Raw genomic sequence first — 23,844 nt, 5'->3', positions numbered from 1 at the left:
TAAAAACAGCTTTTTATTGCATTTATTTAATTACTGGGGTCCCATCTGTAACAGGGAGTGATATTGCATTCTGTTAATACACTTTACAGTAGCTTATTAGATTCTAATAGAAAAGATAAGCCAAAGTAATTGGAGATTTTTTTTTAATGGACCCTGACTCGTTACAAGCATGAATAGGTGGGCCTCAAAGTGGAAAAGGTTGAGAACCCCTGCTCATAGTTCGAATTATGGGGGGTACTGGGGGGTACTATACCCCCCAATGAAGACCCAGTACCCCCCAAAGAGACAAAAATATGTCTTGGGGGGGTCCGATATTTTTTCTGATATTGTGAAAAGGAATATATAATTCAAACCAACTCTCATTCGGCATTCTTATTGTAGGAACATTTTAATGTAAATCGATTTCAGACAGACACCCCTATTGTGGACCGTACCATTTTTAGTCACCGCAGCGCTAGAACGCGCTAGAGCAGGGGTTCTCAAAGTGTGGGAGAGTCAGCCCCCCCGCAGAGAGCAAATAAACAACAGCCCCCCCCCAAAATGTTTGTTGTTACTATACTTAATGTTCCATTCGTATTTTAAAAAAATGGTTGTTGTACACATTTTTAGTTTTTCTTTTACACATTTTAAACATCTGTGCTTTTTGAAAACGTCTTTTTTTACACATTTTAAACATCTGTGCTTTTTGAAAACATCTTGTTGTACACATTTTAAACATCTCATAGCATCGTTAGCTAGCACCTCTTGGCAGACAACACACTGTGGCAGTGGAGCATCTTCAGATCCAGTCCATGAAAACCCAAACTTTAAATAATCATGGTCATACTTCCTTCTTTTTTTTGCTTGGCCCAGACTCTGTCTCCTCACTCACTGTAGCTTTAGGTACTAAAAATCGATCCATTTTGTCTCTGGCAAAGGCTAGCTGAAGTTTGCTAAATGTCCGCAATAGTAACTTATTCTGGTTTATTTTTCCTCACGTTGCGCCCCCCCCGAAGAACTCTGGCGCCCCCTAGGGGAGACGCGCCCCACACTTTGAAAAGCCCTGCGCTAGAAGCAATAGCTTCTAGTCCACACCGTATTCAGTTGATTCATCAGATACAGTCCATGGGTTTGCAGCAATTTATACAGTCTATGGTTTGCAGCAGAAGACATGCATTGGTAATGTTAGTTGCTAACCAACTTTTAGCCTGTTGAAAATGTGTTATTTTACAACTTTCATTTATTAAAGTGATTTGTTCTTTCAGCTCATGTCACATCTTTATACGTTGAATTACTTACCCACTGAGGCCAGAAGGCTACAGTGGATGGATGTTAACGTTAGTTACCAACGTTAGTTAGCAAGATAAGCTAAGTCTCTATTTAAATCAAGCTTATTACAGTGTGGTATAGAAACGATTCTCATTTCAAAGGAGAAGAACTCCATATGTTTCCATTCTCATTTTATCATGAATAAATTGTGCCCTTCTGAAATTCATTTGGCACATAGGCCCATCCTGTGTGTGTGATTAGGCACAAGAAGTTCTGGTGTAGGCCTAGCTAAGCCTATGTAAAATTACAGTCAGAACCCCTGGGGACTGGGGGCAACATAAAAAGAGCCAGGTAGTAGGCTAGCCTAGGCAAAATAGTACATGGATGTTTTCTATTGTTTTTACTTACATTCCTTTTGTATTATTTTTAAGATATTCATAGTTTCATCTGAGTACCCTGTTTGATTTTATTCACAGAGACAGTAGGCCAAACACGAGGAAAAGAAAAGGGCCAGACATCAGGCATTTTTTTTTTGGTGCTAAAAGAGTAAGTAGTAAATATTAGCACTAAGATCGACAGACAATTACAGTACAAGTGTAGGTGCAGTTAGATTTTATACACTGTTCATGTGAATAAAGAAAATGGGTTCCCAGCAGACAGGAGAGGCACAGCAGAACGAAAGAGAGCAAGACATTCAGCAGGACTGTTCTGCATGTGTGTATATACTGTATGTGACTCATTTGTAGTGTTGATACCCAGTTTGTTCTGACAAAGAAGGTTATCAGGTTGTACTGCTGTTTTTCTTCTGTGGTAGTACTGTATGGTTTGTCATGCTTCTTAATAACATTAAAAATTATTGTTCAGAGTTATTGTGTTGAGTTACTGACACCGACTTCCATAGATGAGACGGGACGGGACCGGGGGGGGGGGGGGGGGGGGGATTGATATGATAGTGGACCATGGTGGTACCCCCAATTATGGTGGGGTAATTCGCACTCTGCCCCTGCTATAGACAACACACTCTCCCTGGCAAGACTGAATTGGTTTTATTGTTTTAAACATCGACTGACTTTATTTTACAAAGTGTTTTATTGTTCCAGTTGGCATCTCTGACCACAGCATGGTTCACTGTTTCATTAGTAAAAAGAATGTAAAATCTAGGCGTGCCTACTGGCATTTTAACACTGCACTTTTAGAAGATATTTATTTTAGAGTCTTTTATTTATTTTTGGAATCATTTTAAATTAGAAAAGGCACTTTTTAGCTCTCTGCAACAGCGGTGGGATGTGGCTAAAGCACAATTAAAAGTTTTTTGTCAAAACTATACTCTCAGTGTTACGAGAGACATTATCAGATCACTCAAAGCCCTGGAGATAAAGATAGTGGAACTCCAGTGTTTGGAGACCACAGGAGATCAAGGGCATATTGAAGCCCTCAAAAGTAAAAAAGCCACAATGAATGACCTGTTGGGCATTACAGCACAGGGGGCGCTGGTCCACTCACGCTTTAAAAGCATGACTGAGATGGATGCTCCTTCAAAGTTCTTCTTTGGTCTTGAGCAAAAGAATGGACAGAAAAGATTCATACATGCAGTGCAAGCAGAATCAGGGGATCTCGTATGAGAACCCACTGAAATTTGCAAGCAGACAAAGCTTTACAGCAGTGAACAGGCAAGGGTACAGATGGTGGAGGACAGCTTCCTTAATGATCTGCCGAAGCTCTCAGGGAAGGTGGCAGAGGAAATGGGCAAAGACCTGACACTGGGAGAGCTCCATGAAGCTCTCCAAGGTATGGAGAATGGCCAAGTGCCAGGCATTGACAGTCTCCCTGTAGAATTCTACAAGACCTGGGCAGTAATAGGGCAGGATGTGCTAGAAGTGTTACAGGATAGCATGAAGAGAGGCATGCTCCCATTGAGCTGCAGGAGGGTTGTCCTGACCCTACTGCCAAAAAAGAGAGACCTTACATACCTTAAGAATTGGTGCCCGGTTTCAATACTGTGCACTGACTGTAAGCTGCTTTCAAAAGCATTAGCTTCAAGACTGATGAAGGTAATGGAGCAGATCATTCACCATGACCAGATGTACTGTGTGCCTGCCATGCCTATATTTGATAACATGCATTTAATTTGTGATGTTTTGGACATCTCCAGGCTATTGGGCTTAAAGACTGGTCTCATTTTTCTTAACCAGGAAAAGGCTTTTGACCAGGTTGAACATGAATACTTGTGGAAGGTGCTGGAAACCTTAAGGTTCAACCCAGGTTTTATAGCCATGATCAGGATTTTGTACAGTGAAATTGAGAGTATACTGAAGGTTAATGGTGGTTTATGTGCCCCTTTTAAAGTACAGAGGCATTAGACAAGGCTGTTCCCTGTCAGGTGTGTAATACACTCTGGCAATTGAACCTTTTTATGTAAACTAAGAAATTCACTTTCTGGTTTTAATATATCTAATTCCAATGCTTCTCTCTATCTTCCAGCATATGCAGATGACCTGGTAGTGATGGTGGGCACATAGACAGATGTGAATGTTTTAATTGATATTTTAAAGGTCTCATTGCATCGTTTTTTCATTAATTGTGCGGTGGTCTCTAGTATGAATGAATGTCCTGTGAGCCGGTTTTAGTGAAAAAAATGCTGTGGTTCTCCTGTTTCAGGCTGTTCTAGTTTGGTGGAGGAGTGGGTGGCGGGAGAACGACAGGATTTCTTACTCATTAATATTCATGACATGTAAACATGTTACCTCTGATTGGCTAAAAGCAAACAGTAAATGTGTTACCTCTGATTAGTGTTGCCACCTGTCCCGGTTTTTCCTGATTGTCCCGGATTTTCATGGTCTGTCCCGGAAAAAAAAAAAAAAATCCGGGACACTGAATGTCCCGGTTTTTTGTACATAATGGGCAAAATGTGTATTTCAACTTGCGAGCCAGCTGAGAACCAATTTGCTTTTCCGAGCTCGCCGTGCTAGGCGGAGCCACGTCATTACATCGCTGAATACGTCATTACGTCGCTGTATACATCACTTACGTCGCTGTATACGTCAGTTACGGCGCTACGTTTGCATAAACCTTGGCGCGAATATCAAAGCAAAAACACGGAAGAAGCAGCAACAACAACAATAATAATGATGATGGCTGACTTCGCGTTTGTACAGCTGCTGCTTCTCGTCGCTTAAAAATGGCGATCTTTCACGGTCTTGTTATTGTTGTTGGTCTTAACAACTCCGCCCCCCACTGACGTAAGCGGTTCTTTCCTCTGGCCCAGCAGAGAGTTGGTGCTAGCCTGGAACCGGTTTTTCTGGCCCCAGAGCCAGTTCTTTGTCAGTGGAAACAGAAAACCCGGTTCCAAACTAAGCACTGGCCCCGAACCAGCCCTGGAACTGCTTTGGTGGAAAAGGGGCAATGGAGGATGCTTGGACTGATAAAAGAAACAGACTCTGTTGCAATGGTGAAGGCTGAGCTTCAAGTCAGGCTAAACTTTCAGTTGTCCTGTACTGAGTTCAAGACATTCATTGAAAATCAGCCAGGACTCATAGCAGCAGCAAAGAAAAACACCAAATATAAATGGAAGATTAGGTAAGGTTTTGGTGAATTAAATGAAATCCAAATAGTCTTATCTGCCTACTCCTGTATGTACTGTATGTGCCCAGTTATATGTCTTCCTATGTATTTGTTTAGCCAAGAGCAGCAGAGGCACAGGCAAGCACAAGCAAAGCACACACCACACTCTAAGCAATCAGGTAAGCTGTTTGACACTACACCTTACATTCAGGTATTCTCAGATACAATGAAAAATTAGATTATTTATTTTTATTCCACATAAGCAAACAAACAATTTAATTATGTATTCCCCTTTTACCTGTGCCCACTACTGCCCCCAGGTGTCCACAACCAAAAACTGTTGGAAATAAACCAAAATAATGAAGACCTGCTATATTATGTAAAGCAATTAACTAAACAAATAACTAGCAAAAGCGTCATTTTTACTAATTAGAGCAATACAATTTCAGCGTAGAAGGGCGATTTTTGTCTTGGGTTAGATGTGTGAAGGGCGCCGTTGCTTACAAGCAAAAAGGTCGATTGGATGGTCGAAATGTCCAGGATTTCTGTCAGACACAGGTGGCAACCCTACCTCTGATTGGCTAACAGCACTGTGACGCTACCTCCAGTGGGTCAGAACAAGCGGATGTGGATGTCTTTGTAAAAACTGTTTTGATTGGCTATTATGGTCTCGACATCGATATTTTGACCAATAACAATGTAGATAACACAAATTTTACATCACATTCAACGAGATTTAAACGAGACTAAAGATGGCGACTTACAAATAATGTGTAAACATTGTTGGAGTTAATAAAGTTTGAATAGCATGAAGGAACATACCCCAACCCCCTGAAATTAATTTTAAAAAAATTCTCAACGGATTTGGCATAATATAAAAAGGTCGTTTTTTACTCAGAAAAAGCGGAAATCCACCGAAAAGCAGAAAACTCTCATCCCTGCCTAACTTGTGACCATGTTATGCATGCTAACATGAAGAATATGAACATGCTATTTTGTAAGAAAAACCTTCGAAGAAAAAGTTCATGTTTTACTTACAGCTTGTGAGCTGGTGGTCAATCGTCTTGATGGTACAGATCCATTAAAAACAACCTCGAAGCAAAACCACTACTGAAGGCACCGAAGTTTGAAAAGTCACTGTGGTTGAAATGATCAGAACACAGTACTAACGTTGTGTTATACTTCGCTGGTGGTGTTCCAAAGATAAATTCCAACCATTTCTTCTTCAGCTCTTCTATCTTGCAACGTTGCTCCGCTTAGGTTTCGTTTCTGTCGGCGGCTCCAACCCGACTTGTGACGCTTGTAACTCGGGCAGGGGAGGTCCCAGCCTCCCCAAACTTGGCAGCCAGCGACCTCTGCCCTCTCCCCAACGAACCAGCACTGCCAGGGTAGGTTAGCCCCGTGCCTCGGGACGTAATTCGCCCCGAGGCGAGCCGCGGTGCTCCACTTAGGTTTTGTTTCTGTCGGCGACTCCAGCCCGACTTTGAATGCTCGTAACTTGCGCAGGGGAAGTCCCAGCCTCCCCAATCATGCAGCGTTGATGTGTTACTGCCACAAATAACACAGGCATGAACTTGTTCAGACATGCTTTCAACTTGCTGTTAGGTCCTCTTCGTTAAATAACACAGGCACGAACTTGTCCAGACATGTTTTCAGCTTGCTGTTAGGTCCTCTTCATTAGCTACTGATGAGATGGGCTCTGCTATCTCTCCTCACGCTTAAATCCAAACTTTCTTCCCGTGGGCGGTCACAAGCCAAAGTGGGTGAGGCCATGATTACTAATTTTCGAAGTGACGTAACTTCGTATGGCTTTTTCTGAGCCGCTCGTTTTTCTGACTATTTTCTTTCATAAGCTAATACAGGGAATGGGAGTAGAATTACATTTTCACATGCAGCATGCATATGCAACTCGGAGTGAACTATGGTATTTCAAAAAGAGCCAGTATTAAACATTTTTGGTGGAAGGGCACCTTTAAAATACTTTGCTATTTCATCATCTGCTAAAGTTAGCTGGGCCAAAAGTGAAGCCATTTTAGTTGGGAAGTGGGGAGGAGAGCAGCCGACACTACTGGGTGGTTTTAAGTACTTGGGTGTCCACCTGGGTAGCCCTGAGTTTTTAAATAAAAAACTGGGACGGCATTGTCGAAAAAGGTCAAGGATAGACTCGGCAAGTGGAAGCGGCTGGTCCCAAAAATGTCCTGCAGGGGGCGAACACTGGTCATAAACAACTTAGCAGTGTCATCCCTCTGGCACAAGCTGGCATGCATGGATCCGCCACTAAACCTGCTAGCAAACATCTAGGCCCTGTTAGTGGACTTCTTCTGGGATGGTCTACACTGGATTGCTCAGACTGTTGTTCATCTGCCCAAGGAGGAGGGAGGGCAAGGGCTAGTCCAGCTTGGTAGTAGAACTGCAGCCTTTCAACTCCAGTTCATACAGCGACTCCTTGCTGGACCCAGAAATCTAGAGTGGAGTGCACCAGCTTATGGACTGTTGTGCACTGGGAAGGCTGGGATTAAACAGAACCTTGTTTTTAATTGACATGAGAATGTTGGACATTACTGGGTTACCCATTTTTTATTGTGGACTTTTTAAAATCTGCAACTGTTTCAAAAAACAGTACAAGGAACGTAGGACATTACACTGGCTACTGGAAGAGCCCCTGATCTTTGGTGGATGCCTGGACATCTCTGGTGGGACTACTCCCACACTGTCCAGGTCTCTGGTCTCTTCAAGGATCGTGACACTCCGGCAGCTGGTGGAGATCGCAGGGAAAGAATTGTCAAGAGCGGAGGATCTGGCAGTGCGTATAGGACTACAGTCCCCGCATGTCACCAGTCAGCTCCTACATCGCTGGAGGTCCATGCTAACACCAGAGGAGTAAGTTCAGCTGATGGATGATAAAAACAGTGAGAGTGGTCCCGCAGAGGAGGAACCTTTTCCCCAGCTGAATATCGCTCCAGACCTAGACGGGTGTGGGGGTCCCCTTCTGAAATGCAAGGGTGAGAAAGAAATGAACTGTCAAACTGTATCAGGTAAACTGCTGGACAGGGCTTGTGTTAAAGTTTAAAATAAGAAAAAATTGAGTGGGCGGATGGACACCCCATGGAGAAGTGTACCTGGTTTTAATGATGATCTTTAACCAGAGTGGAGGGCATTGTACAAACCACCATTAGCCAAGAAGGTTGCTGACCTCCAGTGGAGGATTTTACATGGTATAGGGTCTGTGAATTCCTTTATCTCCATTTTAAACCCTGAGGTCACACATGAATGTCCCTTTTGTTCTCTGAGAGAAACTGTTTTTCATGCCTTTTTACATTGTTTCAGGTTGCAGTCATGGTTTTATTTGTTTCAGAACATTTTAAGATCATTTGATGTGAATTTTACCTTTCGGCTTTTTATTTTTGCTTTTAAATATGTCAGGAAAAACAGATTCAGGTGTCAGCTGGTTAATTTTATCCTTGCCATTTTGGCATGACCAATCTATTTAAGCAGAAAAAAACAGAATTGCACAAAGCACAGACTATGACCCTGAAAGAATTTTCTCCAGACTGATTAAATCCAGAGTTTTGATTGATTTTTTATAAGAGCATGGGCGATTTGGAACTGTTTAAGGCAGTGTGGTGTTGTGAGGAGGCTGTGTGTTCTGTAGAGGAAGAAGAATTTTGTTTTACACGAAACTTATATTAACAGAATCACTACAACTCACACTGTGTACTGGTATATTTAGCCTAATTTATGTAAAATGATTTTTTAAATATTTATTTATTCACCCTGATTTTTTTGTGTAACATGACTTTTGTAAAATAAAGGATCATAAAAGTCAGTCTCTTTCTCTCACGCGTGTGCACACAGATAAGGAAGAACATTTGTTAACTTGGCATTGTGGATAACAGTTGAAGTAATCCTGACTGCATGTTTGGGTAACAGTGAAATGAGCAAGCACAGGAGCACATTTACTTAATTATTTAGTTTATTATTTGCTCATTCTTTCATGTGAATGTTTATTCATTTAATTAAAAAATAACACGCTTGGAATAAAAAAAAATTGCCCAAAAATGTAAAATAGTTTCAATCATTAAGTACCACATTATATATGTAATGCTTAATGACGATACAATATATTAGCCTGTTTTAAACACTTTATATTTCATTGTTTTTTGGTAAAAGACGGACACCATGTTACCTCATTGACTGGATTTAGCAACTATTAATGCCTATATTGGAGACACACACTGCAAAGACTCTCTTCGTAATGTTGTTCTTCAGACTCCTTCTGACGAGTGAGTTTGGGAAAACCATGTACAGAGACAACGTTCATTGCTTCAGATCGTCTCTCAACTTGCTCTTTAGCCCTAAAGGGCAACATTATCGGGAAACCTACCCCAGTTCAGTTCTGTGTGGACTATCGCAAGGTCAATTTGGTGTCTAAAGTTGATGCATAGCTAATGCCTCACATTGATGAACTGCTCAATCGGTTAGGCGCAGCTCATTTTTATTCAACACTGGATCTGACAAAGGGATACTGGCAGATCGAATTGACTCCCTATCCTGAGAAAAAATGGCCTTTTCAACCCCATTTGGCTTGCATTAATTCATCACCCTTCCATTCAGGTTATTAGGGCTCCCACAACATTTAAACAGCTCATTGACAAAATCCTTTGCCCACATGCCACCTTTGCTGCAGCTGACCTTGACGACATTATTATATACAGAAATGATTGTCCGCAGCACATAAAACACCTCAGGGCTGTGCTAGGGTCATTGAGGCATGCGAGACTCACGGTTAACATAAAGAGGTGTGTGATTGGATATGTGGAAGTATGGTATCTGGGCTTCCACTTGGGTCATGGGCAGGTGCATCCCCAAATTGACAAGACTGCAGCAATTGTGACCTGCCCATGGCCCAAGACCAAAAAGGGGGTGAGACAGTTCCTGGGGCTGGCTGGCAACTATCATAGGTTCATGCCTAATTATTCAGATGTCATCAACCCACTGACTGATCTCACTAAAAAGGGGAGCACCAGATCCAGTCCAGTGGATGGAGCTGTTCCAACAGGCCTTCACCCAGGTAAAAGCTGCACTGTGTGGTGAGCCACTTTTACACTCCCCTGACTTCTCTCTCCCTTTAATTTTGCAGACTGATGCGTCAGACAGAGGGCTGGGGGCTGTTTTGTTCCAGACAGTGGAGGGGGAGGAGCACCTAATGCTATACATAAACCGCAAGCTCTCCATGTGGAAGGCCAAGTACAACACCATTGAGAAGGAGTGCTTGGCCATCAAGCACGTGGTCCTCACCCTCTGGTACTACCTGCTGGGATGGCCTTTCACCCTCTGCTCAGATCACGTCCTGCTCCAGTGGCTCCACCGCATGAAGCATGCCAACATGTGGATCACTCATTGGTATCTAGCTCTGCAGCCTTTTAAGTTCTCGATGGTCCACAGGCCAGGGGATCAGATGGTGTTAGCGGATTACCTCTCCCATCATGGGAGGAGTCAGCTGCAGGCCGGACAGCTCCCAGACCTAAGTTGGGTGGTGAGGGTGTATGGCAGCAGGAGCATGGTTGAGCACCGGATTTGTGATTGGAGAGCGAAGCCAGGAAAGATGAATAGCAAAGTGATCGCACCTGTGGGTAATTAATGTGCTGTGTGTGTGTCTCAGCGTGAGTCAGAGTAACTCTTTGAAAGCTGAAAAGCTTAAATAAAGGTGCCATAGTACCATACCCGCCAGTCTCAGTGATTGTGTCCCAGCACTCCTCACAAGGGTACTACAGTCTGCAATGAAATATACTGGTTGGAGCTAGTTGGAAGTGTATGTGTGTGTGTGTCACTTGTAATCCAGACAAATCTGATCAATTTTAAGGGGATTGAATACTTTTGCAAGGCACTGTATATCAAGTGGTACTAAAAGGGGAGAAATGGGTCAACTGTAACAAGCAATGGCCACTGGTGTATAGCAGCTCAACACTAATCCTTATGAAATAGGCAGCTACAGTACATGTAGAAAATCTGGAATTTGTTAATGATCCTCCAACATTGATTTCTGTCAACTCCAAGCAATTGACAGAAGAGTAGACAATAAGAAAAAGGAACTGTCGCAAAAGAATGGACAGCTCTGCTGATGCAGCACTGAAGCTCCAACTTGTCAGCACTGCCACTGTTTCATGATTGCATTGGATAGATTTGAAGATTGAGTATTCAACCTTGCATAGAACTATTCTCACCGGTGTTATATATTATTTGATCCCTTGCTGATTTTGTAAATTTGACCAGTTACAAAGAAAGGAGCAGTCTATAATTTTTATGGTACTTTTATTTTAGCAGATGGAGACAAAATATCAACAAAAAAGTCCAGAAGAAACACATTATATAAAGGTTATAAATTCATTTGCATTTGCTCGAACGAAATAAGTATTTGATCCCTTACAAACCAGCAAGAATTCTGGCTCCCACAGACCGGTTACTGTATGTGCCCATGAGGCACACAGATTAGTCTGTCACTTTAAGAAAGTACTCCTAATTTCTACTTGTTATGGTTATAAAAGACACCTGTCAACAGAATCAACCTCTTCCAACCTCTCCACCACCATGGGCAAAACCAAAGAACTTTCAAAGAACATCAGGGACAAGATTGTAGACCTGCACAAGGCTGGAATGGGCTACAAGACCATCAGTAAGAACCTTGGTGAGAAGGAGTCAAGTGTTGGTGCAATTATTAGAAAATGGAAGAAATACAAAATGACCATCAATCGCCCTCGGCCTGGAGCTCCATGCAAGATCTCACCTCATGGGATAAGGATGATCATGAGAAGGGTGAGGGATCAGCCCAGAACTACACAGGAGGAGCTTGTTAATGATCTCAAAGCAGCTGGGACCATAGTCACCAAGAAAATCACTGGTAACATACTATGCCATAATGGATTGAAATCCTGCAGTGCCCGCAAGGTCCCCCTGCTCAAGAAGGCATATGTACAGGCCCATCTGAAGTTTGCCAGTGTGCACCTAAATGCAGGGCTGCCAACTTTTTGAAATTCCTTGGAGTGAGATTTTTTTTGGGGGGGGGGGGGTCGACGGCAAAATTTTTCCGCACACCATGCAGTAAGTGGGAATTTTGTATTCAGTTTGATATTCACTTGTCCCCCTGCATTCTGGTGTTTTGTTTGTGGGTCGTCCAGCTGGAGATGGACAATGGGGGGGGGGGGGGGGGGGGGGGGGGGTGTTGAGATTTTGGATTTAGTAGATGTTCCTGCATTCTGGTGGATTTTTGGAGTGGCCTGCTGTGCCATACCTACATTCTTACACACCCTGACTTGCCAGGCCTTCAGCTTGTGGCCAAAAAAAGCACCAAGTTTTGGCTTAAAAGCCCCCACACTAGAAAACTACAGATGACTGCCAATGTTCCTGTAGCCCTATAGACCTGTGTTTCAGATTTAAAGGCAAGTTCATGTTTGAAAATATTTCATCAGCTAAGCCTAAACACCTTCTGAATTGAAACTAAATGTTAAGTTTTTAATAACTGTTGCAAAAAATAAGATTGTCCCTCACTGACTATTCATTATGCATTTAAGGGCTTTCCCCACCACTGGGTTCAGCAGAAGATTGGCATGGGTAAAAATATCAACAGCAAAAGAACAAATAAAATGCTTAAACAGTAAGCAAAATGTGCATGTGCTACAAGAAACATTAAAATGATTAAGTTTGAACAGTATTGAAACACAAAAAGCTGAACCTTGGCCATAGGTGGGAATGTGCACACAAAGTTGGGCTTAAAAATTTTGGTCATACTTAAATAAGCTATATTAATATATTTCTTATTAATTTATTTCTAATCTATGTTTCTTATTAGTAATAGAGCATTCGTCAGGGCCTGTTATCTGACAAATATTCTCTACTTGTCTTGCCCTCTTTGAAACCCTGTCTCCTCAGTATATTGTTCTCTGTCTTTTTTTTTTAATTATTCACAAGTTCAAGTTCTTTGATATTACAGGTGACCATGCTTTATTTACTTTAACTGAGCAATTACATACATCATAAATAATTAAAAATAAATACACTGTAAATAAACAATAGGTATGGTGGCTAATGGCTCTTCTTGCATTTGTAATATTATCTCTTACTTGCTTTATTTTACAACATTTCCAATATGGCTTCAAATAAAGTCATAAAGTATGATAACATACAGTAAACAAACTAAAAATGCGCCTTAATAAACGTGTGCTAAGGAGGTGCTCTCCCGTGCTGCTTGTTGGGGAAGATAGAGGCTGTGGCACGGCAGGCGGCCTATAATGATTTAGCATGCCTAGTACACAGCTCTCGATATGGCATTAAATATTCTCATAACACTTATAGGCTAAAACGATTAAGAAACTTTATATAAGTTCATAATTACGCCAGTAACACCACACATTGGTGTGCATATGTACAAACCTGTCTGAGACACCCGTCTTCAACTCGGATACCTTCTTCTCTCTCCTCTTCCTCTAAATTGACAGTAGGCAATTATCCAACTTCCGGCGAGTGCAGCATTATTAGATGCGCCACCTACCATAGGGGAGTGTGTACAGAACGGAACACCTCTCTGCCTGTTTAGCTGTGCATAAGGCGTAATTGATCAATCGCAAGTGGTTGGCCGAGATCAGACAGATAAACTAGATTTTTTTCTAGCATGAGAAATCGGAGGTATGGCGTGTGAGCATGTGAAGACAATCAAATGCGTGTGTCTCACGCTCATTGCGTGAGAGTTGGCAGCCCAGCTAAATGATTCAGAGAAGGCTTGGGAGAAGGTAATGTGGTCAGATGAGACCAAAATTGAATTCTTTGGCATCAACTCAACTCATCGTGTTTGGAAGGACAGAAATGCTGAATACAATCCCAAGAACACCATCCCCACTGTCAAGCACAGAAGTGGAAACATTATGCTTTGGGGCTTTCTCTCTGCTAAGGGTACAGGGCAACTTCACCACATTGAGGGGCTGATGGATGGGGCCATGTACCGTAAAATCTTGGAAGAGAACCTCCTTTTATACTCACAATACTCACAATTGTATTTGCCCTTAAAATCTAGGGACTCCATCCAATCTCTCCTTGTCTGTCTTGAAGACATCAGAAATTGGATGGCTAACAACTTCTTCCAGCTAAATGGTGACAAGACTGAAGTCATTATTTTTGGTCCCTCCAAGGCAAGATGCACTACAGTGAATGATTTAGGTCACCTCACTCCTCATGTCACACCCTCAGCCAGAAACCTGGGTGTCTTCCTTGACTCCAATCTCTGTTTTGACAAACAGATTAGCACTGTGGTCAAAAATAGTTTTTACCAACTCAGAGTGATTTCCCGCCTCAAATCCTTCCTATCTCATAACGATCTTGAAATGGTCATCAATGCTTTTATCACATCACGACTGGATTATTGCAATTCCCTTTATCTTGGCCTCCCTCAAACCTCACTTAGACGTTTACAGCTGGTCCAAAACGCAGCTGCACGTCTTTTAACTGGCACCAGGAGACGTGAGCACATCACTCCCATTCTGGCCTCCTTGCACTGGCTCCCAGTCTTTTTCAGAATACAATTTAAAGTTTTATTATTTGTTTTTAAAGCACTCAGTGGGCTGGCCCCAGCCTACATCAATGACCTTTTACAGCCCCACTCAGTCCAAAGGTCTCCAAGATCCTCTAACACAGGGCTTCTTCATGTACCTCGCTCGCGGCTGAAGCAGAGAGGTGACAGAGCTTTTTCTGTTGCTGCTCCACGCCTCTGGAATCAGCTCCCACTGGACATCAGATCTGCTCCCTCCATCTCTGCCTTTAAATCTAGGCTAAAAACCCATCTCTACTCCTTGGCCTTTCCTTAACCACCAGCTTATTGTTATTGTTGTTATTATTATAGTTTTATTTTATTTATTTATTTTTATTTTTATTTTGATCATTTGTCTTTTAAATACTGACTCTGTACAGCACTTTGGTCAGTGTATGCTGTGTTTAAATGTGCTATACAAATTAAACTTACTTACTTACTTACTTACTTCCCTCAGTCAGAGCACTGAAGATGAGTCATGGATGGGTCTTCCAGCATGACAATGACCGAAAATACACTACCATTCAAAAGTTTGAGGTCACCCAGACAATTTTGTGTTTTCCATGAAAAGTCACACTTTTATTTACCACCATAAGTTGTAAAATGAATAGAAAATATAGTCAAGACATTTTTCTGGCCATTTTGAGCATTTAATCGACCCCACAAATGTGATGCTCCAGAAACTCAATCTGCTCAAAGGAAGGTCAGTTTTATGGAGGTATTTCACCCACGTGACCAAGTCACGTGACGCAGCCATTTTGGACGGCACGCTTAAGTCCTTCAGTGCAAGGCGGTATGAGATGGTGGAGACCTTTGCACATTTTAACAAGAAAGTAAGCTGTGATTTGTGTTAAATTGGATCTGTCTTTTATCACAAACACTGCACCCAGCCTTGGTATGGAGCCCTGTTTATTTATTTCTGTGTCCCGTTTCTTTCTAGCCTCTGTTATTGCGTTTTATGTCTGATGTCTGCTACATGCAACCCTAGACAAATTAACACTGCCTTGTTTCACTGCTCAGATGGGTTAACAAACACTGACCCATTTACTTTTTGCTATATATTTTATCAAAATTGCGTTAACTGATAAACTAACCTGAAATGAAATGATCACTGCAAAGTCTGGAGTACACTGTTGGCTCCCAATCCTGTCTCTTCACAGCTGCAATCCATTTGGCCCTCTTGTCTGGGTCAGTAGGAAACCGGTAGTGATGTGTCGGTCGCGAACGATCCGGTTCAAAGAGCCGGCTCTTTGAAGTGAATGACGGGAGCCGGCTCTTCGGTGGGAGCCGAGTTGGGGAGCCGAATTAGTTTTTTGTCCTTATAGCTAGAACATTGTTACACTGCTATACTTTACAAAGCTTTACAATGGCTACAAAAGCTAAAAAATAAAATGGAAAACATCCTATTGATAAAATATAAATAATAATGTAATTAATTAACTAGTTAATTGCAGCAATTAAATCAAAAATAAAATCTCAGGAGCCGTTTGGGAGCCGAAAGAGCCAGCTCCTGATAGTAAGAAGAGCCAAAAGAGCCGGCTCCCAAAAAAGAGCCGAAATTCCCATCACTAGAAACCGGTAAAAGGAGCGTCCTGCACGCTGTCCCTGTCTGTTGTGGCAGCCCACAGCACAACAAGCAAACACCATAGTTATTTATAGAGTGCTTACTGACAAATTAATCTATTCTAGGTGTCTGTAAAATGTTTTTTTTCAAGCTGGTTCTCCCTCTCTGTCTGCAGCATTAGTATGTAGCTTGACATTCAAAATGGCGGACACCGGGGCGTCACGTGACCCTGTGACGTCAGGTGAAATACCTCAATAGCTTCTCTAAAGAGCTAAACTGTTTTCAGCTGTGCTAACATGATTGTACAAGGGTTTTCTAATCATCCATTAGACTTCTGAGGCAATGAGCAAACACATTGTACCATTAGAACACTGGAGTGATAGTTGCTGGAAATGGGCCTCTATACACCTATATAGATATTGCACCAAAAACCAGACATTTGCAGCTAGAATAGTCATTTACCACATTAGCAATGTATAGAGTGTATTTCTGATTAGTTCAAAGTGATCTTCATTGAAAAGAACAGTGCTTTTCTTTCAAAAATAAGGAAATTTCAAAGTGACCCCAAACTTTTGAATGGTAGTGTATACGGCCAAGGCAACAAAGGAGTGGCTCAAGAAGAAGTACATTAAGGTCATGGAGTGGCCTAGCCAGTCTCCAGACCTTAATCCTATAGAAAATTTGTGCAGGGAGCTGAAACTTCAAGTTGCCAAGCAACAGCCTCAAAACCTTCAGAATTTGGAGAGGATCTGTAAAGAGGAGTGGACCAAAATCCCTCCTGAGACGTGTGCAAACCTGGTGAACAACTACAAGAAATGTCTGATTTCTGTGCTTGCCAACAAGGGTTTCTCTACCGAGTACTAAGTCATGTTTTGCTTGGGGACCAAATACTTATTTCACTCGATCAAATACAAATGAATTTATAACATTTATATGTGTTTTATTTTCTGGACTTTTTTTTGTTGATATTCTGTCTCTATTTGTTAAAATAAAAGTACCATAAAAATTATAGACTGCTCATTTCTTTGTAACTGGGCAAACTTACAAAATCAGCAAGGGATAAAATTATTATTTTCCCCACTGTATATTGAACTTGCAAAAAATAAAAATGCTCTGTTTTTCAAAATCCAGTGAATGTGGATATAATAAAACAGTTATTCCACTCAATCTCATCGTACATGGCTTATAGCCAACTCAGTGCTACGTGCCTCGTCGGCGATCAGCTGATGTACGACTCAATTTCATGGAATAACTGATTATATATATATATATATATATATATATATATATATATATATATATATATATTACTTCCCCAGAGGTCAAAGTGGCAAACAAGCATCAGCACAAAATTAACTTATGGTCAGGAAAGGAACTTGTGGTCAGTGTTCAATACAATTGATCAAATATGTTTGTCTATAACTAAGTGCTGTGTGCTGTTTATATCATCATGCCCTGTGTTGGAAAGGAGTTTGCAGCTATCCATCAACTGTCATGCCTGTTAGATTGTTAATTCTTCCTGCTTTTTAAAATTAAGTACCTCTGTAGCTGTAAGAGCCCATTTTTGTAGAAGAGCCACCAGCGTGTAGTAGAGTACTAGCAGTAACAGAGGGTTTATTATCATTGGCCAGGTCATATCTGGATGCAAGCCCAGACTATATGGCTCTGATGAGTTTGTGTGGATGAATGCAGTCATGCCAAACAGCCTAAGAAACAAAGACATAAGGAAGTAAGGAAGAAAAAAAAGATCTACAAGCACAAAAATATGATTCCAGAAAAATATCCATTTTTCTACCATATTCATAATTAGTATATTCACAGTCAGTGACATTCTATTGATGCCACAATACCTTGCATAAATGTCCTCAGGAGGGATGAGTTGTTGAAACAGAGGTAGCTGATAGAGGTAGAGCACCAGAATATGTCCACCACTAAATATAGACATCATTATACACAATGTGCTAAAATGGAGCAGATCAAGAGAGTAGTCCAGTATCCAACACCACACAAGGCACAGGAAGGACCCGAAATATAATGCTGATGTCAAAGAGGGTCGCGCTATACCTGTAAAAATAAATACAATAAAGCAATGCACCAAAACATGTTCAGGTATAGTAGTGTTCACCTGCTAATTTTAATTCAAAGAGTGAATTTGTACTGACTGAAGTGTATTGAATGTTTGTTGAAGGTTGAGCGACTGTCTGTATCAGCATGAAACTATACACTGATCAGCCATAAAATGAAAAACACTTATATTATATTGATTAAGTTGTTACAATGGCACCTGTCATGGGGAGAGACATATACGGTAGTAAGCGAACAGTCAGTTCTCAAAGTTGATGTGTTGGAAGCAGGAAAAATGGGCAAATGTAAGTATCTGAGTGACTTTGACAAGACTTTAACATTATAGCTTCCTGTCAGTAACAGAAATGAATCAGCTATTTTTGTTTTTATGATCAGAAATCGCAGATCAAAAAATTAGAATATCGTGAAAGTTTTTGTTTGTTTTTTAATTCAAAAAGGTAACCTTTCATATCTTCTATATTCAGCACATGTAAAGTGAAGTATTCCAAGCCTTTTTTGTTACAATTTTGATCATTATGGCTTATACTTCATTAAAATCAGAAACCTAGTATCTCAAAATATTAGAATCTTTCATTTCGAGTTTGAGTAAAACAGTATAAATACGTGTATCTCTTGGTCTAGTTCAGTATATGCAATCACAATCATTGGGAAGACTGCTGATTGGACAGTTGTCCAGTAGATGATCATCCAAAGTCCTTCTACTTGTTCTCAGTGTTTGGGAAACAGAGGAACGGGAAGCAGACTTCAGAACAGGTGAGTTCTTTTATTTTATCACACTTTTCAGTGACCATTCACAAAACACACACAAGCGACAGGGTGTCACAGCTCTCTCTATCTCTCATTCCTGGCTGTCTGAAAGACACATAGAGACACAGGTTAATAGACAGCCAGTAATTTGACACATTTGTACCTCATCACATGTTACCTGTTGGTTCAACCTGCCTCCTCACCATTCACAGCCAACGCTCGATCATGCACCTGCTGCCACATACCCCCACCATTAGACTCAGGCCGGGGAGCCGGCCAGCCTGCTGCTGACTCCCCTCCCCCCAGTGGGAGAGGTAATCTGCCACCAACATCTGTGCCCCCAGCCTGTGAATCACCTTGAATTTAAAGGGATGAAGGGCCAGATACCAATGAGTGATCTGCGCGTTGGTATCCTTCATGCGGTGGAGCCACTGGAACAAGGCATGGTCGGAAAAGAGGGTGAATGGGCATCCTCGCAGGTACAGTAGTAGGGGAGAGTGAGGACTGCCCACTTAATAACCAGACACTCCTTCTCTATTGTGCTGTGCTTTGACTCTCACATGGAGAGTTTGCAGCTGATGTACAGCATCAGATGCTCCTCTCCCTCCACCACCTGGGACAAAATGGCCCCCAGCCCTCTGTCCAACATGTCGGTCTGTAAAACAAAAGGGAGAGAAAAGTCAGGAGAATGCAACAGTGGGCCCCCACACTGTTGCACTCCCCACTGCCTTTACCTGAGCAAAAGCCCTTTTGCATGGTTCCATCCACTGGGCTGGATCTGTCGCCCCCTTTTTAGTGAGGTCAGTCAGCAGGCTAGTGACGTCCAAAAAGTTAGGCATGAACCGCCTATAATAGCCAGCCAGCCCCAAGAACTGCCTCACCCCCTTTTTGGTTTTAGGTCGTGGGCAGGCCGCAATCGCTGCAGTCTTATCAATTTGGGGACATGTCTACCCATGACCCAAGTGGAAGCACAGATACCATATTTCCACCCATACAATTGCACACTTCTATGGGTTTGCTGTGAGCCCAGTGCACCTCAGCGACCTCAGAACCACCCTCAGATATTGTAGATGCCGCTCCTAATCATTACTATAAATTATTATATAATCTAAGTAGGCCACCACATACGCATTGTGGGGCTGGAGAATTCAGTCCATGAGATGCTGAAATGTCACTGGAGCCCCAAACAACCCAAAAGGAAGGATGACAAATTGGTGTAAGCCAAATGGAGTGGACCTCCCCAATTCACCTTGTGACCTCAAAGGGCCCTTGCCAATTTGGTGAGCAATTTGGAACTTGAGGTGGGCAGTGAAATGAGGACTTTATCTCCCGGTGCAAATTCCCTTAGCTGTGCCCCTCTGTTGTACAGGTGAGCTTGACGTTCTTGGGCCTGGAGCAAATTCTCCTGGGTTATGCGACTCAGTGCATGGAGTTTTGCTCTCAGGTCAAGAATGTACTGAATTTCATTTTTACTTTGAGAAATTCCCTCCTCTCAATTTTCTTTAATGATGTCTAGGACACCACGGGGCTTGTGCCCGTACAGCAGTTCAAAAAGGGAAAACCTAGTGGAGGTTTGTGGGACCTCACGCACTGCAAACAACAGAGGGTCGAGCCACTTGTCCCAATTTTTAGCATCCCCATGAATGAATTCAAAAATCATTTTCTTAAGTGTTTCATTAAATCGTTTGACCAGCTCATCCGTTTGTGGATGATTTAACACTGGTATTAATCGATTTAATCCCCAATAATTCATACAATTTGCGCAGTGTGCGTGACATAAATGTTGTGCCTTGATCAGTCAGGATTTCTTCACTGGATTCAGGATAATCCACAATGACTAATACAAAGTGATACCTGCATGCAGATCGATCTAATGGCTGGAGAGAGATCCATGCCAATTCTTTCAAAGGGGGTTTCAATCAATGGGAAGGGTGCAATGGCACTTTTGGTGTGGCCACTGGATTCACCAGCTGGCATTGACGATATGCCGCACACCACCTGCGGACATTGGTGTGAATCCCTGGCCAATAGAAATGGACCATGAGACAATTCAGTGTTTTATCCTGTCCCAAATGCCCAGCCACTGCGATGACCTGGCGACTTGTCCAAGGTGTACCCTGCCTCTTGCCCATAGTCAACTGGGATAGGATCCAGCTTGCCCGCGATCCTGTGGGACAGGATAAGTGGCTACAGATAATGGATGGATGGATGGATGGATGGATGGATGGATGGATGGATGGATGGATATGCTCAGCCATAGGATTATGATGACCCACATGGAATAAAAGTTTCCTGCAGCTCTTTGGGACCCACAACTGTGTTATCTTTTCTTTTTGTTTGAGTGTCCTGCATCACTCTATACAACCTGTCCTTAATAATTGAAAAGTACTAGAAGGAAAGCGCAAAGTTAGGCTGAAGGATTTGAGGATTACTTTCACTTGGTCAAAGGCATGTCTCAGAGACTCATCATGTGCCTGATCCAATGGGAAGTCCCCTAAGGGATTCCCCAGTGAGAGAAGAGAGCTCTCTTCACTCTCTGCATCATCATGACACAGAACTGATGTAGACATGCCCAGACCGCCTCCCCAGCCAAAGTTGTGGTGGGATTCCCCTGTGACGTGCTACTGCAGGACCCACCCACTACTATCTGTTTCATTAATATTTTAAACCCAGGCCAATCAGTTCCCAAGATCAGTGGATGGGCGAGGCTTGGACTAACTGCCACCTCTACATAATGTTTTTCTCCCCGGAAATGAATAGTGATGGGCATTAATGGATATTTGTGTACATCACCATGCACACACTTAACCTTCACCAAGTGTGCATTTCCCAGTGCCCTGCATTAAGTCAGGCTTTAATGTATGGAGGTCTGATTACAACCTGAATCCACCAAAGTCTGATGTTTACACCCTTGAATACTCTCAGCTATCCTATATGCCCCCGCTCAATCAGGGGAAGCCTGAGGTGCATCAGGAATGCGAATCAGTAGCCCAGGCTCCTTGCAGAAGCACTGATTCTCCACCTTCCCTCCACATCTACAGACCTGCCTGGGCTTGTTTGCTGTTCTGGTGGGCATGGATGAGTTCATCTGTGGCAAGAGAGAGGGGGTTAATGGTGGGACAGACACAGAAGGAGAAGGGAGAGTGGAAACACGAGGATAGACATGGATGCAGGGAGCGAGTTTTGGGGGGAGTTGGCCCCCATTTCCATGGGGCTGGAATGGGTGAGGGGTGAGGAGAGAGAGAAGGAGAAAGTGCAGGTGATTGAGAGAGAGAGCACAAGTTATAACAGAGCTTGCTTCCGGATACACCATCAGATGATCCTCAGCCAGTCAGACTGCCTCCTCCAGTGACGTCGTTCAGTGACACCAGATCCACGCTGACATCCCACTAGATGGCTGAGCAACAAACTGCTCCAGTGTCACTTGCTTGATGATGGCTTCAACGTCACACTCGCTGGCCAGAGGCCACTGTCAACAGGCATCCTGGAGCTGTTGGGCAAATGCGAACGGCTGGCCTACTTTGCAGTTAGCCAGTATGCAGAAGTGCTGGCGCTGCTGTTCTGGGCCATACCCGACTTGCTGCAAGATGGCTTGCTTCAGGTGGGGGTACTCCAGCATATTGGTGGCCAGGCGCTGTCTAGCTGCGAACTGGACTTCCCCCAACAGGAGCAACAGTAGGCAAGCCACCCACTGTGAGGTTGGCCACAAGCTCGCCTCCACGACACACTTAAACAGCTTGATGAAGGCATTGGTTTCATCCTGCAGCCCCATCTTCACCAGCTGGATGGGCATGCTGACCCCAGGAACTCTGGCTGTAGCACTCACAGACTGGACCCAGCTCCAGATTACCTGCCAATCCTCTGCCCAGGCTTCAAACAGAGCCCAGAAGCACCGGTCCAGGTCAATGGACAGAGAGACAAGGGCATGCTGCTGGTGCTGGAGGTCGTCAGCAAACATTTGGAGGAGTTCTTGGACTGGTTCGGATCCCGTGGTGGCATTCATTCCTCAGTCCTGGGTTTTGGCACCAGTGGAATCATTCTCAGCATTTGGGCAACAGAGGAATGGGAAGCAGGCTTCAGAACAGGTGAGTTCTTTTATTGTAGCACACTTTTCAGTGACCATTCACAAAACACACACACACTCCATGAGGTGTCACAGTTATCTCTCATTCCTGACTGTCTGAAAGGCACACAGAGACACAGGTTAATAGACAGCCAGTAATTTCACACATTTGTACCTCATCACATGTTACCTGCTGGTTCAATCTGTTTCCTCACCATTCACAGCCGACGCTAGACCATGCCCCCACTGCCACAGTCCTCTTTTCAAATGAAAGTAAATTATGCATTTTGTTTGGAAATCAAGTTCCTAGAGTCTGGAGGAAGAGTGGAGAGGTGCAGAATCCAAGGTGTTTGAAGTCCAGTGTGAAGTTTCAACTGAAATACAAAATGTTTCAAGTGAAATGCAAAGCTTACTTTTGTCTGAAAAGAGGATTTTGAACCACCTGAGCAACAGTCCAGTTCTTTCTGTCCTTATCCCAGGTAAGATGCTTCTGACATTGTCTCTGCTTCAGGAATGTCTTGATATTAGGAATGCGACAGTTATAGCCCCTTTCCTGAAGACATCTGTGCATGGTTGCTCTTGATGCACTGACACCAGCCTCAGTCCACTCCTTGTGAAGCTCTCCCAAGTTCTTGAATTGACTTGTCTTGGCAATCCTCTCAAGTCTGTGGTCATCCCTGTTGCTTGTGCACCTTTTTCAGCCAGCCTTTTCAGTAATGACCTTCTGTGGCTTACCCTCCTTATGGAGGGTGTCGATGATCATCTTTGGGTGACTGTCAAGTCAGTAGTCTTCCCAATGATTGTGGTTGCTTGTACTGAACAACACTGAGAGATACATGGTATTTATACTGTTTTACTCAAGCTCCAAATGAAATATTCTAATATTTTGAGATACTGGATTTTTGATTTTCATGATCTATAAGCCATAATCCTTAAAATTAAAACAAAAAAGTATTGAAAAAAATCAGTTTACTTGTAATGAATATAGAATAACTGAAGGTT

The 23,844-nt window shown here is 42.7% G+C and overlaps 1 protein-coding gene across 1 annotated transcript in view; it reads right to left on the bottom strand.

Moving 5' to 3' along the window:
• si:dkey-11f4.7 (piezo-type mechanosensitive ion channel component 2) overlaps positions 1-23,844 on the bottom strand; it is a 278,704-nt gene that overhangs the window by 215,717 nt on the left and 39,143 nt on the right. Inside the window, exons 8-9 of the mRNA XM_060932701.1 lie at positions 17,798-18,011; positions 17,488-17,653 (exon numbers count right to left, since the gene is read on the bottom strand). Of these exons, the coding sequence (XP_060788684.1) occupies positions 17,488-17,653; positions 17,798-18,011 (380 nt within the window). The remainder of the gene's footprint in view (positions 1-17,487; positions 17,654-17,797; positions 18,012-23,844) is intronic.

The sequence above is a fragment of the Neoarius graeffei genome, chromosome 10, assembly GCF_027579695.1.
Source record: "Neoarius graeffei isolate fNeoGra1 chromosome 10, fNeoGra1.pri, whole genome shotgun sequence".
Lineage (NCBI taxonomy): Eukaryota > Metazoa > Chordata > Actinopteri > Siluriformes > Ariidae > Neoarius > Neoarius graeffei.
Note: the sequence above shows the minus strand (reverse complement) of the source record. Positions and strands in the feature narration are given on the sequence as shown.